At 39.3% G+C, this 19,454-nt stretch overlaps 2 protein-coding genes across 2 annotated transcripts; both read left to right on the top strand.

Annotated features, from left to right (window-relative positions):
- Positions 1–4,380: 4,380 nt before the first annotated feature.
- tubb1 (tubulin, beta 1 class VI) lies at positions 4,381–11,303 on the top strand. Its single transcript, XM_034198383.1, has 4 exons — positions 4,381–4,502; positions 8,935–9,043; positions 9,190–9,300; positions 9,663–11,303. The coding sequence occupies exons 1-4, from the start codon at positions 4,446–4,448 to the stop codon at positions 10,802–10,804; spliced, it is 1,419 nt and encodes a 472-aa protein (XP_034054274.1). The 5' UTR covers positions 4,381–4,445; the 3' UTR covers positions 10,805–11,303.
- Positions 11,304–12,365: 1,062 nt separating this feature from the next.
- Positions 12,366–18,424, top strand: LOC117534156 (PRELI domain containing protein 3B-like). Its single transcript, XM_034198278.1, has 6 exons — positions 12,366–12,708; positions 14,044–14,212; positions 15,792–15,881; positions 16,097–16,167; positions 16,272–16,374; positions 16,947–18,424. Exons 1-6 carry the CDS (start codon positions 12,677–12,679, stop codon positions 17,061–17,063), a joined length of 582 nt encoding a protein of 193 aa, XP_034054169.1. The 5' UTR covers positions 12,366–12,676; the 3' UTR covers positions 17,064–18,424.
- The last annotated feature ends 1,030 nt before the right edge of the window (positions 18,425–19,454 follow it).

Below are 19,454 nucleotides of genomic sequence, written 5' to 3'. Positions count from 1 at the left end.
AATCAACAATTACCTCATAATATCCAGGGACTTTTCACACGGAGAGAAAGCATGCACATATTGAGAGGAAACTGCATTTTCAAAAAACCACCCGTACGAACAAATGCCAAAGTTCATTGCATCTCATCAAAAGGTGTTAGTCTGTGGAATAACTGTAATGATGCACTGAAATATTGTACAAGTCTATCTAAACTGAAAGTATTATTTAGGAGCCAAATCATTAATGGTTATGAACAGGACCTGTAAAATCCCATTTGTTGTTATTTCTTGTAATTGTAAAAGTAATTTATTTCTGATTGTTTTGTAAAAAAACAAAAAGCAAACAAATTAACAAGACAAACATGTCGCTGATGACGATGACCTAATGTTTTATTTATAAGAAAAATATATGCTAGAGGGGGTAGGACCAGAAACGTTTTTTTAAGCTTAATCTTGCCCCTGTTGAACATGACAGAGACTATTTGAGAATTATTATTGTTTTTTTTTGTTTGTTTGTTTTTTTTAATGTTTTTTTGTTGTACTTTGTTATAATTATTAATTTGAGTGAGAAAAAAAAGAGAATATATATATTATTGTTGTATGTTTTGGTTTCTGACATGTTCAATAAATTGACAAAAAAATATATATATCATGTTGGTCAAGTAAAGGAGACTGGTGACCTTGGTGGACTTCCTATGATATTAAATAGTAAACTACATTACACAGCACACAGGCAGACACACATGCACAACCGCGCAACAATATAAATCTTATACTCACTGAATATCAAATCGCAAATTAACAATATATAAACACACAACGCTTGGGCATATATTAATCAAAAATATTGGTTCCTTGCCTTTAGGAAAGAAAAATTAAAGACAAAGTACTGCAAAAGTCAATAATTAATTGAAATACAAAAAGTATTTAATTAACACTGAGAAGAGTCTATTTGTGCTTGAGTAAATGTTAGTTACTTTGCTTCCTGAAAAAACTATTGAATAGAATAATCCAATTGGTACAAAGTAATGTATTGATACATTAAAATAAAATTGCATTTTAAATATGTATTCTTGTTAATGCTATGAATGAATTCCCGTTTTAGATTCATTACAATTGCAAACATATATTTTGGACAAAAAACATCACATTACAATACCACCATTAACTCATTAAAAGAGATCATTGATCTCAATGGGATTTTACCTGGATAAATAAAGGTTTTGAATTAAATTGAACTATTGGCCTGCACTCAATTAGAACACATAATTACAAATTAGATTACATTTTTCATTAAACAGTAGACTGTAACTCATATAATTGTTATTTTTTGTGAGTTTTCTACACTTGTGTGGAGCTGTAGTTTAACATAAAATACAAACTTTTATTGAATTATTTTTGCTTCTTTTTGACATACACCATTCATATTGCTTACACTTCAAGGCTAAATTAAATGAATGATCTGATCTGAAGACAATCAAATATGTTTACACTTCACTTTTGCTAATCATTGACAAAATGACATCATGCTTTTACTTTGAAGTTAGGATTAAAGTACTTCCTGTTTCCTCCTTGCTGACGCTTGACGCATCTTGTGAAGCAGGTTGGATCACATGACTGCCCGGAGCGTCATCAAGCGGAGGTACAGAAGGGGAGAGGCGCCCTCTTTGAAGAAAAATGATTATCAACTTATACACCCAAAAAAGTATTAATCAATAACATTATTAATTTAAAGGTTAAGATATAAAAAAAACATTACATTCATTTAGTAGCAATAATAGGCTGGGACAATACGTACATTTACAGATATAAAGGAAGCTATATATTTTTGTATTATCACTAATTAAGAACTTTTAGTGTATGTTGTTTTTGACTGGGGTTGGGGATCAAAATAATTTGATCAACCTGAGCCTGGTTTCAATCGCTTATTGAATCGATTTGTCTCCAGCTTTATTTCAATTGATCAATACAGTTTGAGTAACATATAGAATGAAATCCAGATGTTTATGTCGGCTTAACTTCCCTACAATAATGGTGATTTTTAAACTGCACCCTTTTCCCCCCTCTATCCCCTCTCATACATTTTGCACAGTTTTACTACATTCCTCTTCCATAGTTGAACAATTCCCTTTAAAGCAATTAAATCAAATGTTCCATTAGTGTATTGTATAATGTACATGCAATACATTATACAGACATATAGCATGCATAAAACAAAGGGCATATTGGAAGGCATGATCAGTGTACCTTAAACAACTTAAGAAGATTAAAGAACAGCAATTGCCCGACTAAAAATAAAAATCTATAGGCCTACCAGCTTATACAGTTTTTGCTCAGAGTTTTACAGTGGTCCCTGCTATTTTACCCTTTTAGCTCTCACGAATTCAAACACTGTCTGTGCATTACAAATCCCACACCTACAGACACACATGCGGAGAAAACACATACAAAAACAGCACCCTTGTCAAATACGTCAAAAGGCAAAGGAACGAAGTTCAGGGCAAACGTGGCTCTAGTTATCACCAGCACACAACTGAAGAAGGCAAAGAAGTAATGACTTAAAACTTTAAAACATGTTAAACACAATGTTGTCCTGTATCTGCTGATGTGTTCTACTTTACAAACTGTAATACTCAGACCAGGAAGGTCACACTATCTGGTTAAACAGTATATCTGTGAAAACTGAACATTTGTGCAAATGCTTCCGACAAGAGGAATCATATTCAAACAAATATATTAACTCAAACCAATTACAAGCATTTTAAAAGTTGAACATACAAAGATTTTTGCCCTTTTTCTTTTTACTTTCTTTCTAAAAAATGTCACTATTGAGATAACAGGAAGTTAAGAGAAACAGAAGTGAACCAACAACAGATCACAAAGCAGTAAGAGGGCATTAAAAAAAAAACCTAAGAGGGGTCTTATAAAAAGAACCAATGGGGCTGCATGCCTTAAACTGAAGAAGCAAGAATAAAAGGTGTCGCTTTACATTTGATTTAAAATGGTCAATGGTTTGAACAGGACTTGATAATGGGATGGGAGGCTGCAGTGCCAAGAAGCAGCAATACAAACATGTGTTCCTCTTTGATTTTAAGTGAAAAAGGTGCTGCTGTTGTGGAGTTGTTGTGAGGTTGACCTGAGTGACCTGCAGGCAGACAATGGGAAAGTAATGTATTGCGGAGCTGATCAAATTAAGTCGTTATGATCAGTGATTAAGTAAGATTTGTTATCCATTCTGTATTTCTCTGGTAACATGCAGCAGCAAGCCATGCAGGAGACAGAGAATGTGTTGTATTTTCCTTTTCCCAGGTCAAGCAAAAGCAAAAGAGAAAGGAGATTAATGAATGTTAAATAAAACATTTGCAATAAAAGTTATGTTTTTAAATTTGAAAATATCCGTACAGTGATAAAGAATGAACTGTGCAAAGATACTGAGCACTGAATGTACATTTTCACAGTATGAAAACTGTTCAGTGTCAATTTAAGATAAAAGAACGACAATTCTCCTTTTAAAAAAGTAATTATCTTGTTTAAGTTCATTTGTATTTTTACTTAATTTAGAAGACAACAATTTCAGCCAGATGCTGAAATATTAATGTGAGGAGCAGTACATGTTTTCACAAGTTGAACCTAAAATATCTTTGAGAAAATAAAATGCAAAGATTTACATATTACAGTAAAACAACTATTGTTTCTACAACTACCTCTTAAACAGTATCATGTTATGCCTGTGATGGTCCTCTAGGTGGTAGCATCTCTCATAACCTCCCAACTGATACCTAGTATCACCCCTACACAGTCTAAGTACATGAATACTGAAAATATTATTATTATTATATTATTTTTGAACTATTACTTAGAATCCCACATGGGAACAACCTGTTTGGTATTTGTGTGCGTTTACAGTACATTCATATTCATGTTTTTAATGAAATGGGTGTTATCTTGCACTGGCCAATTATCCAACAAATGATCCTCTTTTCACTTCCTAGCTGTTTTTTGTCATCATAAGAGCTCACAGATGTGTTTAATCCACAATGTTGTTTTGTCATGTATCATTGCACCTTTTGTCTTTTTTTTGTTGCAACAGTTGATAATTCCTTGAATCAAACATCCCTCATGATTTATTGTATAATTTACATGCAATACAGTAAATAGAAAATTGAACATGCACAAAACACAAGGCAGGATAGTGGAAGACATGATAGGTCAACCATAAACTAAAAACCATAAACTAAAAAGTATAAAAGTATCGCGATTGCCCTCATTAATTATTGTATCCATGCCTGTTTATTGTTATTCTGCTTGCCGTTTTCATAGTGTGTTTAGGCTCCTCATATATTATTGCATGGGGTGTTTCCCCAACATCACTGGTGACATCATTTCTCGTGCTGTATAAAAGATGGGTGAGAGAACTGGAGCCTATCACAGACCCTCAACTGCTCTGTGTACTGAAGCCGACCATCATGCGTGAAATTGTGCATCTGCAGATTGGACAATGTGGCAACCAGATCGGCTCAAAGGTAAAAAAGCAAATCCTTTTCCAAAAGTTATAATGTGCATCATTAAAGTTATTGTTTGAGATTAAAATTAACTGAGCTTTGTCACACTAGATAAAGACAATTTGAAAATGTTTTGAAATATATATGCATATTTAAGGTTATTTATGTAGATCTTTTTAATTATATAAAGAATAAACAGGTATAGTTTTCCTTTATATATTTTTTTGATGACGCTGCATATTTAGACATATTCTGTTACTTTGCATGGTGCCACCAACAGTTGTGAGTGACACGGGGTGTACCCTGTGAGGCATTCAGGGGAAAGATAAGGGCAAAACGAACTACAAGATATGACGGCTAACACATAATTCTGTGTGACATTCGAGGACATTGTGGTAAAAGAAACTAGCAGTCATTATGCAGAGTGTATCATTTTATCATTTGCAGCAGAGATTATTGATCTGGTCAGAACATCATGAGTTGCCACAGATTAATACAAATTGCTTAGAAATGTTCTTGTCGATTCTATCTATTTTTAATGATTGCTCACTTGGAATTTGTTTTTCAAGTTTCATCATTTTAAAATTATGAATACTTTTTTCATGATAAGCAATGCTATTAAATAATTACTACTTGTACTAGTTTATAATAATTATAATAATAATAATAATTTCAATTTATATAGCGCCTTTCACGAAACCCAAGGACGCTTTACAATGGGAAGTAACAAAACAAAAAGTAATAATAATCATACAGATACACAGGCTGAAGAAAACAAAACAGGAACAGGTTGCTGAGTACTGTATATTAGTTGAGGCCAAAGGCCTGAGTGAACAGATATATTATAGCTTGTGCAAATTAGATTTCCGTAAGAGTAGTGTAATTTGACCATTTGTAAATGAGGAAAAGCAAATTACATTTGATTTACAATAAAATATTTTGAGATTTTTTTAAAAGAGAAGAAGTATTAGTGACTTTGCACATTTTCTTTTGGATGAGGTGCAACATATTCAGTGTTCGGAAGCAAACCAAAAATAAACCAAATATTTTGATTACATTTTATTACAGTTTTTCTTCATTCAACAGATGATGTTATTCATTTAAATAATCTGACCCCACCCTGCTCATAAGGATAGGTTCAGCAGTCATGCATTACATTACATTACATTGCATTTAGCTGACGCTTTTATCCAAAGCGACTTACAATAAGTACATTCGACCAGGAAGACACAACCTTGAAGAAAACAGAATCATATAAGTACATCAGGTTTCATAGAGCCAAACATTTCAAGTGCTACTCAACTGGCTTTAGGTAAGCCAGTCCTTTATTAGTATAAAAGTGCTTCGTTAATAGTTCTAACGCTCGAAGTGGAGTCGAAAGAGATGAGTTTTCAGTTTGCGCCGGAAGATGTGCAAGCTATCTGCCGTCCTGATGTCAATGGGGAGCTCATTCCACCATCTTGGAGCCAGGACAGCAAACCCACGTGTTTTCGCCGATGGGAACTTGGGTCCCCCTCGCAGCGAGGGCGCAACGAGTCGTTTGGCTGATGCAGAGCGTAGTGCACGCGCTGGGGTGTACGGTTTAACCATGTCCTGGATGTAGGAAGGGCCAGATCCATTCGCAGCATGGTAAGCAAGTACCAGTGTCTTGAAGTGGATTCTAGCAGTTACCGGAAGCCAGTGGAGGGAGCGGAGGAGCGGAGTGGTGTGGGAGAATTTAGGAAGGTTGAAGACCAGACGAGCCGCTGCATTCTGGATGAGCTGCAGAGGTCGGATGGCACATGCAGGTAGACCAGCCAGGAGGGAGTTGCAGTAGTCTAGGCGTGAGATGACGAGAGCCTGGACCAGAACCTGAGTCGCTTTCTGAGTCAGCTGGGGACGTATCTTCCTGATGTTGTAAAGCGTGTATCTGCAGCAACGGGTTGTAGCAGCGATGTTTGCAGTGAAGGACAGGTTGTTATCTAGGGTCACACCCAGATTCCTTGCAGTCTGAGTCGGGGAAACAACTGAGGTGCCTATGTTGATTGTTAGGTCAAGAGTGGGACAATCTTTTCCCGGGAGGAAGAGCAGCTCAGTCTTGTCAAGGTTGAGCTTGAGGTGGTGAGCAGACATCCACTGAGAGATGTCAGCTAGACAAGCAGAGATGCGTGCAACGACCTGGGTCTCTGAGCGGGGAAAGGACAGAATTAATTGGGTGTCGTCAGCGTAGCAGTGGTAAGAAAAACCATGCGGGCTAATGACTGATCCGAGCGAGTTTGTGTACAGAGAGAAGAGGAGGGGACCAAGAACAGAGCCCTGAGGGACCCCCGTAGTTAATTGACAAGGGTCGGACTCAGACCCTCTCCAAGTCACCCTGTAGGTACGGTCTTTCAGGTATGAGGTGAGGAGGGAAAGTGCAGAGCCTGAAACTCCAAGTTTTTGGAGAGTGCGAAGGAGGATCTGATGATTCACCGTGTCGAATGCAGCAGACAGGTCCAACAGGATGATGACAGAGGAGAGGGATGCAGTTTTGGCAGTGTGCAGTTCCTCCGTGACAGCAATGAGAGCAGTTTCTGTGGAGTGACCTGCCTTGAAACCAGACTGGTGCGGATCCAGAAGGTTGTTCTGATTGAGATAACAGGAGAGTTGTTTAAAGACAGCGCGTTCAAGTGATTTAGACAGGAACGGGAGGAGAGAGACAGGCCTGTAGTTTATAACATCAGACGGGTTGAGAGTGGGTTTCTTTAGGAGAGGGTTTACTCTTGCCTCCTTGAGACTGTTTGGAAAGTGACCAGAAGTTAGAGAAGTGTTGATGAAATGGGTGAGAAACGGTAGAATATCAGGAGCGATAGTCTGAAGGAGGTTTGAAGGGATAGGGTCCAGAGGACAGGTGGTAGGGCGGGCAGAGGTAATGAGGGTAAGAACCTCACTTGGAGAGAGAGGGGAAAAGGAGGTAAGTGTGTTGGTGGAAGGAGGGTCTGGTGACCCAGCGGTGAGTAAAGGTGAGTCAGAAAAAGAAGAGCGAATATCATCAACCTTTTTTTCAAAGTGGGTAACAAAGTCGCTTGACAGAAGTGAGGAGGGGGGGAGGAGCTTTTGGAGGGTCCAAGAGGGTGGAGAAGATGGAAAATAGTTTTTTAGGATTGGAATAGGAAGATTGGATCTTATCTTGAAAGAAAGTGCTTTTTGCCTGAGAGATCGAAGCAGAGAAAGAGGAGAGGAGAGCTTGATAGGTTAGGAGGTCGTCACGGTGTTTGGATTTCCACCATTTCCGCTCTGCTGCCCTAAGGACGGTTCTATTAGCACGCAGTGCATCATTTAGCCAGGGAGCAGGAGGGGACTGACGAGCCTGCCGAGATGTGAGAGGACAGAGCGAGTCCAGAGTGGATGAGAGAGTAGAGAGGAGAGTTTCTGCAGCAGAGTTTAGAGGCAGGAGTTGGAACGAATCAGAGGAAGGGAGGGCTGAGAGCACCGACGAGGCAAAGGTAGAGGGGGAGAGGGAGCGAAGGTTACGGCGGACAAGTGCAGGTTGGGAAGAGATTAGTTTGTTATGTTTGGAAAGGGATAGAGAGAATGAAATGAAGAAGTGATCGGATGTGTGGAGCGGGTTTACAGAGAGGTTAGAAGTAGCGCAGTTCCTTGAGAATATGAGATCAAGGACATTGCCAGCTTTATGAGTCGGTGGGGACGGAGACAGTGAGAAAGCAAAGGCGGTTAACAGAGATGTTAGTTCGTCTATCTTCCCCGTCTGGAGGTTGAAGTCTCCGAGAAGTACAGCGGGAGGGCCAGTTTCAGGGATGAGTGAGAGGAGATTATCTAATTCCTCCAAGAAGTCCCCCAAGGCGCCTGGTGGACGGTAGAGAACAACAATGGTTAACTGTATAGGATGGGTTACTGTGACGGCATGGAATTCAAAGGTGGAAGGAGTGAAGTTAGGTAGCTTGAAGAGGGAAAAGCTCCATTTGGGAGAGAGCAGGAGACCAGTGCCACCTCCTCTGCCAGTGGGTCTGGGTGTATGGGAGAAGGAATATGCAGTGGAGAGAGCTGCTGGGGTGGATGTGTTGGATGGAGTAATCCAGGTCTCAGTGAGAGCAAGGAAATCCAGAGACTGTAGGGAGGCGTAGCCAGAGATGAAGTCAGCCTTAGGAACAGCTGACTGGCAATTCCACAGGCCACTTGAAACTAGATGTTGGATCTCAGTGGAGCACGTGGGATAGACGAGAGCAGGCCGGTTATATCGATTAGGAGATACACGGGGCCAGTGATAATTGCGAGAAGACACATGAACAGGAATGGAGAAAATACACATGATTATGCACTGACTGAAGAGTCTACAACATGAAACCATAAATGTATTCTCCACAAAAACAGCCCTACCTAGAATTGTAAAACTAACTTGACTTATTATACACAAACACTTTAAATCTGGTGATGTTATAATGATGATTTTCCTCTTTGGCACTATATTTTCTAGTTTTGGGAAGTGATCAGTGAAGAACATGGGCTGAATGCAACAGGCATGTATGAGGGGGACAGCAGCCTCCAACTGGAGAGGGTCAACGTCTACTTCAACGAGGCTGATGGTAATGGAGAGGTTATTAACTGTTCATTAAATAACCGGCACTAATTCAGTTTATTTCATGATAAAAACTTTAACATATCTTTAACATATTTGAGTTCAGAATGCACATTTCCAGCTATATCATTTTAAAATGTCCATTGTTTGCAGGAGGTAAATACGTCCCTAGGGCCCTGCTTGTTGACCTGGAGCCCGGTACGATGGACAGTGTAAGAGGAAGTCGCATCGGATCCCTTTTTAGGCCGGACAACTTCATCCACGGTGAGACAAACAACAACATCCTACTGGGAATACCTGCTACAATTTGCTTTATGTTGTTTATAAAGGCTATATTATATAATTATGTAAAAGTAAAGACATAAGTTAACTTCTTAACACATGTGGTATTTTGGATACAAATGCTTCCCAACTGGAATAAATCCTGCATATAAGTTGTATCATGTCTGGAATTAAGTGTTTTTAAAATCTTCTTGTAATAAACACCATCCATAAAGAACTGGCACAACGTTTTTGTTTTAGAAGAAGAAATACTCCCCAGAGGAGAAATACAATTTTAACACATTACATACAGGCCCAAAATAAAAAAACATTCGAAATAAGGAACTACTTTTTCGGTGTTGCAGGGAACTCAGGAGCTGGGAATAACTGGGCGAAGGGCCACTACACAGAGGGAGCGGAGCTGGTGGAGCAGGTGATGGACAGGGTGAGGCACGAGAGTGAGAGCTGTGACTGCCTACAGGGCTTCCAGCTGGTTCACTCCCTGGGCGGAGGAACCGGCTCCGGCATGGGAACCCTCCTCATCAACAAGATCCGAGAGGAGTACCCTGACCGCATCTTCAACAGCTTTAGCGTGGTGCCCTCCCCTAAGGTCTCTGACACGGTGGTGGAGCCCTACAACGCCACCCTGTCAATCCACCAGCTGCTGGAGAACACGGACGAGACCTTCTGCATCGACAACGAGGCCCTCTACGACATCTGCTTCCGCACCCTGAAGCTGACCACGCCTACTTACGGGGACCTCAACCACTTGGTCTGCATGACCATGAGCGGGGTCACGACCTCTCTCAGGTTCCCTGGACAGCTCAACGCAGACCTCAGGAAGCTGGCTGTTAACATGGTGCCTTTCCCTCGCCTCCACTTCTTCATGTCGAGCTTTGCCCCCCTGACGGCCAGGGGCAGCCAGCAGTACCAAGCCCTCACAGTGCCTGAGCTCACCCAGCAGATGTTTGACGCCCGCAACATGATGACGGCGTGCGACCCGAGGAGGGGGCGCTACCTCACTGTTGCTGGCATCTTCCGAGGGCGGATGTCCACCAAAGAGGTAGACGAGCAGATGCTTGCAATGCAGCAGAAAAACAGCAACTACTTTGTGGACTGGATCCCCCATAACTGCAAGGTAGCAGTGTGTGACATACCACCTCGGGGGCTAAAAATGGCCTCCACCTTCATCGGGAACAACACAGCCATTCAGGAGATTTTCCGGCGTGTTGGGGAGCAGTTCACCTTGATGTTTAGACGGAAGGCTTTTCTTCACTGGTACACCGGGGAAGGTATGGATGAGATGGAGTTCACAGAGGCAGAGAGCAACCTCAATGACCTGGTGTCGGAGTACCAGCAGTACCAAGATGCCACCTCTGATCTAGATTTGGGAGCAGAGGATGAAGAAGAGGAGGGACCGCCATCACCAGTGACAACGAAAAGTCAGTCCCGGGTGGAAGTTCAACTGGAAACAGTGAATGAAACGAGCAAAGGCACAGAGGGATGAGTGGAAGACGTATTGTGTGGTGTTAAGGTTTGAACCCTTGTTGGAACAATGTGGAAAACTCAAGTGGAACTGTTGGTCTGAAAAGGAACTGTTTTATTTTGTAGTTTTCTTGTGTTTTGTTTGAATTAGACAGTTTTGACTTAATCAGGATGTTACATATTTAACAAGAGTGCTTGTTGTCTCTTATGTATTTTTCAAAATATGTATGATTGTGTTTAAATCATAGTTTAGTATGTTCTTTCTTTCTTTTATAATGGAGTTTTTTTGCGTGTTTATGGTACCTAAAGTGTGGACAAATGTATGTTATGCCAGCTTTTTATAATTCACAGCCATTAAAATAAATTGTGATGTTAACAATTTTCCATTCTCCTATTAGATTAAATGTTGCATTGACTAACCTAATATAAGGTATTATGGCAATTAAAACCAATAACATCAAAGAGTGATTTTTTGTTATTGAGAGTACACATTAATACAATAATAAAAAAATAACAAAGTATGTTTCTTTATTTTTATTTTGTTCAATCATTTTTTAAACTCGACCCAACGTTTCTAAACTTAGCTTCAGTGACGGTCAGTTCTTTGACAGCACAGGGACACCGTTCAAGGCTGTCGCTCAGTTTCCTTTAACTGTAGCGAGTCTGTCACATGCAGATTACACATAACTTGGACAGAGTGTCTGCACTTTGAGATAAGAACACATGACGTGGAGAAGAGTGCAGTACTGCCATAAAGTACACAACTACTCACACAAAGGCTATACGGGGATAAAGGAGAAAGGCAAACACCAATGTTACCCACATCTGAATATAGGTTATGGTGACAAACCCAGGATTCACTCACTGAGGCCAATATGTTGAAAGTAATAACTTAGCAATGAGTTCAAAAGGGGAAAAAGCTGTCAACTATCATACAGATCGGGTTAATATGCAACAAAGTTTCATCATAACATGAAATAAAATGTTTGTCTACTCACTTGATCCTGACAGTCAGCATTAATACTGTATTAAGTTGAATGGATATCTATTATTGATCATATGAGCAGCCCTTCTGGTGCCAGCTTGGCTAGAAATTGCCCAATCAACAGACTAGTGGTCTAACCTTTTTTATTGTGACCAGTTCAAGCAGGGTGAGTTTGTATGTTTCCTTGAAGAAGAGATTAAGTCAGGAGAAAGTACAATTATCTAATAATTAATTCACAATATAAGATAATACAATATTCTGAAATAAATATAACTTTATCCGCAGATCCATGTTTTTTCATGTTAATCGTCTCTCTCTGTGGTTCCCAACTTGTGTTATAGAAAATTAAGAACTGAAGATGTTAACAGCTGAAAAGAATAGAAAAGTATTAGCCCTTCAAATGTGGTAGCTAACCCAATTGAATAAAGTCTACACTTAGAGCAATACTGATGCATTTTGCATCGTTTTGCATAAAGATTTGCCCATCGATTTGACCTTGTTTCGTCAACAGCTGATCTCTCATTTATTCAAGGTTGCAGAGAACTTCCAACCTTCACTAAGCTGAATTGTGTAACAGCAGAGGTCCGTGTGTCACCTGACAGGAACATAATATGCATGCTTCGAAGGTAAAGAGCGATGTAAATCGTTGTCATTCACCTATTGTTGAGTTTAGATTTAAAGCATTTATTTTAAGCCTTCTGTAGTGACAGTAAACTCGTGAGGCACATAGGTAGCGGAAGTGCGTCAGTCAGTGACTCATGAGTGCAGTGTCAGTCAGTGACTCAGTGCAGTGTCAGTAGGGGGGATTGCAGCAGCCTCTGAACGTGGTTCTGATTTCAGCCAGTGTGAAGTAATTTACCGGCAACCGCGCCTCCACCACCTCACCAGCATCTGTAAACTACTGCAACCATGAAGATCTGGATGTCAGAGCACGTGTTTAAGTAAGTATACTGTTTATCTAAATAATGGGATAGTTTTATATTCCGGTGATTCAGAGGTGTACTGGCACGCATTTACCGGCTTCGTGTGGTGAAGAACACTCGCGTGGTGGTTCATGACAAATAGAACAACCAGAAAACGATGCTAATCATAGATATAAAACATATGATAACTACAACATCAGCGTTACGAGTTAGTGTGCTTATATAAACTAGTAGCCTGACTTTGAATGGCCAGATTTCCCTCGGTGGAACGGCTGTCACTCTGTCTGTGGCTTTATCGTTTAACAAAGCATTCAATCAGGCACGAACGAACACCAATGTATTCATTTATAGCCTATACCTTTATATTTATAAGTAAACTTCAGATGTTCAATACTGTCTGGTTGCCGAAGAGAGATGTAGCCTAATGTTGCGTAATGATCAGCGGGTCAGCCCCCAGCGCGCGACCTTTCCCCCACATCTCCTTTATGCCGGTTTTGCCACACTGGGTTACGCCGGCGCGTTCACGTGTCTCCGTGGCAACCATCCACCACTACGTTCTGTGAACTTGACTTGAAAGTGATAAATACTTGCATTCATAAAAAATTGTGCCATATCAACAGTATGGAGGCCTATATGGCAAACACGGTTGGTACACTTTCTGTGCTCCTGTCTCTTCCACTGAGTTTTTTGTTTTGTTGCCTTGTTTCTTTTTAATTTTCAGTCTAATATAGTCTAATATAGTCTATTGTTAGTTGCTGCTGAGCATCATTTATTTACCCCATTGTTCATTGAATGATATCCTGTCTTTTTTATTCATTATTCACTTTAGCTAAAAAATTATAAATATAAACACATGGAAAAACAGTTGATATTTGAAACTGGGAAACATAAACGTGCAGCCTCTTTGAAAAAGTTGCAAAGTATTTACAGTTGGTGCTACAAATTAGTCCTACTTAGTATAATAAAAAAAGCTGGATTAAAAGTAGAAAACACACAAAAGTCGGCTACACTCACTGAGGTTTTATAGTGCTATTTGAAAAGAAAGCCTTATATAGAGGAGATTCAATGTCCTTTTACATCATTTACTTTTTCATTCAAAAGATCTTGACAGGTTTTAGTTTGCTTTGTTCATACCCAAGAATTTGAGCTTTAATTTAGTTTGCTAATGTTGTCACATAAGGTGTGTCGAGAGGGTTAAGATGCTTGTAGAATAAGCACTATACTGTTAAATGACTCCATAAGTTGAGTAAGTCCGGCATTGAAAATGTAACATAACTACAGTTGATGTGTTCATTTGTATAAATTGTTATTGATGCGTTAATAATATTATTATTTTTTGCTTTCCTCTAACAGCCATCCTTGGGAGACGGTGACCAAGGCTGCCATGCAGAAGTATCCCAACCCCATGAACCCCAGTGTGATCGGTGTGGACGTTTTGGACAGAGACATCGACAAACAGGGACGCCTCCACAGTAAAAGACTGCTCAGCACAGAGTGGGGTCTTCCCTCCATAGTTAAATCTGTGAGTACCAAAAACTGGTCTGCTGCTAGCATCAACGTCAAACATGTTGCTGCTCCAACCTTGTAGTTTAAGATAAGATAAGATGGATCTTTATTAATCCCTGTGGGGAAATTCAGGAGTTTTAGTGAGAGTGAAAGTACAATACAGTATTCACACAAGATTAATACAATTGAAGATCAAATAAAATTAAAGGTAAGATAAAAACCGCTTTGGTCACACTTAACATGTTCACATGCGACTCTGAATGGAAAAACATATGACGTGCACTTTTGTCCTGGTGCTTTTCATTGATGTTGTGATGAAAACAATATGACACTTGATAACAATGTTTCAAAACATAGCTGACACACTATCTTCTTAAATAGTAATGATACAATTACTTAAAGGACCGACACACACAACATCATAATCCATCCTGAGTCTGTTATTCACCAGAGGTAGGTTAATGCTTTCTATCCAGCAAACGTGACCTTAACCCAGGAGGCTATTTCTGTCCAGGGACAGCAGACTTGGTGGCTGACTTGATCCCAGAGACCATTTAATGGCTTTGTGCCACATTTGCGTTGTACAGGACATGGTAGTGCCATTTCTAACATTGCTGAGATGCATGTGATGTAACTTTCCAGCATGGTTTAAACTCGAGGTCACTAGAATGAGAAGCGGTGACAGAGGCTTGTTACAACATGTCTTTTAGATGTTTCCCTTGTGTCTTCAGACTGACTCCAGCCCTGATAAGGCTTTAAAGGATAATATAATGTTGGAACAACTGTTCTTTAGAATGTATCTTTGCTTACGTGTCTGAGGACAGGGATGTTGTTAGTAACAACATCTTTGAATAATCCCTGTAAATCCACGAGCAGTCTAAGACACAGACTGTGTAGGTGATGGATAGCATATACATACACGTAACCCTTAATCAGATTGTCTCAAATGTAATCACTTCCGAGCCTCAGACTGTAAACCGGATGTACCATGGACGTGTCTTCCTTTGACCTCTGCAGATACTGTGGATAGTTAGTTAGGTAGTTATAAGTGGGCTTGAACATTAGATTAATACATAGCTCATCACCTATTTTTTTAGCATAAACTACACTTATAAGAAGGCTAATGTCTGCATGAAGAAGATAAATATGAATGACACACAATGAGACACACAATGAGACTTAAATAAGACATTAACATTTAATGTTAATTGTAAAAAATGAAAATGAAAGAAGTGTGTGAACTAATTCAACAAAGTCGTGGTTCAGTGTGGGCATGACGAGTCGAGATATACTGCATATTATTCAACTGTAATCTCCACTAGCATTGGTGTGTTTGAAATGAAAACACTCATTATGTAACGTTTAGACAACAGATGAGTTGTGTATAAATGTAACACAGGACTTGAAGCTCTGTGAACTTAACAACCTTTTGGGGTAACCCCACCATTGAATAATTGGTAAATGTTTTAATAACGGCCCCATCTCAAAGGTAAAAATACCGCAAAGTAACATCTGCAAGAAAACAGTCTTAACAGATCATTTCAGTTTGTAGTGAATAATATTTCAATGTCTTTTTTCTATTTCTTTGTCTTCAGATCATTGGTAACTCAAGATCATACACATATATTCAGGAGCAGTCGGTTGTGGACCCCATAGAGAAGACTTTCGAACTTCAGTCCTCAAATGTGAGTACTTATGAAACAGCACACACCCTTTTAATGATGGTATTATTTAGATTTAAACACAGACATTACGCTTTGTGTGTTAAACGGTGAAACTTCTCTGGAATGAAGTTGGACATACGGTTCTGAGACTTGTTTGACAACTCTCATTGTTGAATGTGATACTGTACAAGACAAGTTGTTCTCTCTCCAAACATGAACTACTTTGTCTTCTGCAGATCACTTTTACCAACTTGGTCTCTGTGGATGAAAAATTAACATACAAACCCCATCCTGAGGATAAAGACAAGTAAGCTTTTTTGCAATGCATGGATTATTTAATTTAACTGATGAACCCTGAAGTTCTGAAGCCTTTTGACAATATTAACAATTATCATTATTTTTTAACTCTAGAACAATACTGACTCAGGAGGCAATCATTTCAGTGAAAGGAGTCAGTCTCAGCAGTTACTTGGAGGGAGTTATGGCCAGTTCCATCTCTGCAAATGCTGGAAAGGTAAGAGATGAACTGTCTTTTATGTCATCCAAAGCATGTGTGAGGCCCATTTCTGGTAGATCCAAAAATGTATAATGTTAAACCAAGCATCCGACTAAATGTTCTTTGGGTCCTGCACTAAAAATAATCTACAGTAATTGTAATTTTCCTGCCGAGTGGCATATGATCTGGCCTATTTGTTGGTAATACCTACAAAATGATAATACTGTGCTTCAAAAGATCCTAATGTTTTTATAAGGTTGGTTTTATAAAATGGAACAATACATGACGTGGTTCTTTAGTAATGATATTTTCTGATTATTTCATTTGATAGATTTCAGGATGTCATAAATTGACTTTTTAATACATTTATCCCATGCTACCTCAAAACACCACACTTTTGTTGTTTTGAGTAATAGATCCCCTAGCAGCAGATACATATTGTGCATTTAAGTAATCTCATGAACCCTCAAATGTGTGTGGTTTTCCTCTGATTGCAGCAGGCAAATTGTGTCCTTTCTTTTATTCCGCTTAATGTTATTCTCTTTATATTCCTACCTTTGGGCTAATGCTTTATATTTGTTCTTAATCAGGGCCGTGAAGCTTTGGAGTGGGTAATCAGACGACTGAATGCAGAGATCGAGGAGCTGACAGCCACAGCACGGGGGTCCATACGGCCCCCCATGGCCGCTGCTGTCACTGAGAAATGACAACCGCCTCTATTTTCCAGCAGAGTCAGAGAGAAATTGCATGCCAATCCAGCCAGCCGTTTTATGGTGCTCTGATTCTGTTTTGGTGCTCTGGAGTTTTTTTCTATCATACTAGAGTACAATTGATCTATCTCATATACTTTTTACTATCTACATTAGATATATTTTTAATAGCAGACTGCAACATAAAGTGATTCTGTTGAGTGTCTCCAGGCAATTCTGCCTGGCAGGACCGCATTGATGAGAGACTCGATCAAGGACATGTTTAGACACCACTGTTATCTGTGGGTTTGAAGACCTCAAGCAAAGAACTATGTGAAGCACTGGATGAACTAAAAACACAAGAAAAGTGCCAAAGAAGCACTCGCACCACTCTTTGTCCAGCACAACGCCAGCCAGTATGACTCCCCTTTTGACACTGACGGCCACAAGAAAAACACTTATAGTAAAGAAAAACAGTTATGGTGAGATGCGTAGAAAGGACCGTAAAGAATACTCCTGTCAAGAGAGCATGGCACAAAACAATGCCTTGAAGAGGCAGGAGTCATGTGCAATAAATGTCAAGGGTCCATGGAAATGGTTTCAGGTGTCAGAGAGTAGAGTTTGTCCATGTGATCATCGACAATGTGACGTCAATGAAGTGTTTCCACGTCAGGTTTATTTTTGTAACAGCCATCTCCTAAAAAACACTTTTTTTCGGGACCTCATTTATAACAAGACACAGCACTAGTCGACGTTCATAAGCCTGAATAATAACTGTGATTTGTTTTTATGTGATAACTAATATTGTTATAAAGGTATTTAAGTTAAATGAAGGGATCAAGGTGTTTGCCATATTTAGGTTTTTGAAATAATGTATAAGAACTTTTCAAATGCTGCATCGGTATTACTTTTGATATGAATCACTTGGATGTGTGTAGAGATGACAGTACAAACTTACAAGTTACAGATTCACTGTACATGAATGTGTTTGCTAAACTCAAACCGTTTTATATGCACAAGACTACTTTAAGCTAAGACCTGTGAATTGACTTTTATTCGCACTTTCACAAAGAAAAGCCGCTACACATGCTGAAAATGAATCTGTGAATGATATCACTGTTTGAATTTGAAAAGGTCTTTCTTTATGTAACAGACAGCAGTGTGATGATGGTGAAAGATTTACTTTCTTTAACATAATATACAAATATATTTTTTTTATCTGTAATGGGAATATTTATTTCGAAAAACGGTTGTTTTGAGGTATTAGTTGCAACTTGGGTTGAACATTAAGAAATGTGATATATCACTTGTGTGACTCCAATAAGAAAAGGTGTCACCAACTGCAGAATGTGACAACAAAATAAAAATATTTAAACTTGTTTAGAAAATATCTCTGCCAGTTATTACGTCGTAAAAAAATAACAATCAGATCCAATTAAGAAGAATATTGTTTTTTTGAATTAGCATTCATTTTCCGTTTTCCAGTACTCACAGCCTCATGTAGAGGTGATACTAGCTGGGGGTGTGTGTGGAGGCACCGCTACAGCATGAGCCTGACACAAGCAGCACTCCCGCTGCTGCAAGAGTTGAAGAGAGGTGTGGCGCTATCTGTTGAAACTGCCTCCACCTATGGGAGATTTGAAAGAGTGGAGTGGATATTCATCCAAATTATTTTTTATTTTCAAGTCACATTATGGCCTATCTGAAAACATGTCCAGTGTTTATGATTCTGCCAAAATAGTATTTGATTGTCTTGGGAGGCTCAAGAGTTCAATAACTGCTTTCCCAAATAAATGTTAGGTGTGCTCCTCTTTATTATGTGAGCATAAACACTCAAACAGCTACTGTGCACTGTAGACCAGTACAACTGGATTCTTCTAACATTGGTCACTGGTTAAGATGCGTTGGTGTAGTTTTTTTGAAAACATAAGAGTTACATGCTGCCCCACTGTGGCCAAATGCTAGACTCCATTTGTAATGTCAGAAACGGACTGGCCAGAGTCAATATTATATTACGGTTTTTAAGTTGCTTTTCCTTTGTGTGTAGAAACGTTGCCAGGGGGTGGGGTGAGGGCTAAAGAAAAATATTAATTAGTGAATGCTATAAACAAGTTAACCAAGAAGGCACCAGAACTAGAGATGTCAAGTGGATTTAACCATAGGCTACTAGCCAAAAGTTAGAATTTCACAAGAGCAGTGTTGATTTCTAAATATTTGTAGAATTGATTGTAACATGCATATGTTAAAGATTTTTGAATTAATATTAAAGATACAAAGTGGAGGAGTCGAGGAGGGGAACAGAGGAAAGAGGAGGGGAAGCAGCAGGCGTTTAGAGAAATGAGAAATTCTCTCCTCTGAGCAGTCATTTTAAAGAGACGTCCGTCCGTCTGATGGACAGAACTGTGATCA

Source organism: Gymnodraco acuticeps, unplaced genomic scaffold (assembly GCF_902827175.1).
Source record: "Gymnodraco acuticeps unplaced genomic scaffold, fGymAcu1.1, whole genome shotgun sequence".
Lineage (NCBI taxonomy): Eukaryota > Metazoa > Chordata > Actinopteri > Perciformes > Bathydraconidae > Gymnodraco > Gymnodraco acuticeps.
The sequence above is the reverse complement of the archived record's forward strand: the minus strand, read 5'-3'. Positions and strand labels throughout refer to the sequence as shown.

Coding starts and splice junctions, on each gene's coding strand:
- tubb1 (XM_034198383.1), top strand. CDS start 4,446: ATGCGTGAAATTGTGCATCTGCAGATTGGACAATGTGGCAACCAGATC. Junction 9,044..9,189: donor CTACTTCAACGAGGCTGATG/GTAATGGAGAGG, acceptor CATTGTTTGCAG/GAGGTAAATACGTCCCTAGG. Junction 9,301..9,662: donor GCCGGACAACTTCATCCACG/GTGAGACAAACA, acceptor TCGGTGTTGCAG/GGAACTCAGGAGCTGGGAAT.
- LOC117534156 (XM_034198278.1), top strand. CDS start 12,677: ATGAAGATCTGGATGTCAGAGCACGTGTTTAA. Junction 14,213..15,791: donor TTCCCTCCATAGTTAAATCT/GTGAGTACCAAA, acceptor CTTTGTCTTCAG/ATCATTGGTAACTCAAGATC. Junction 16,375..16,946: donor TCTCTGCAAATGCTGGAAAG/GTAAGAGATGAA, acceptor GTTCTTAATCAG/GGCCGTGAAGCTTTGGAGTG.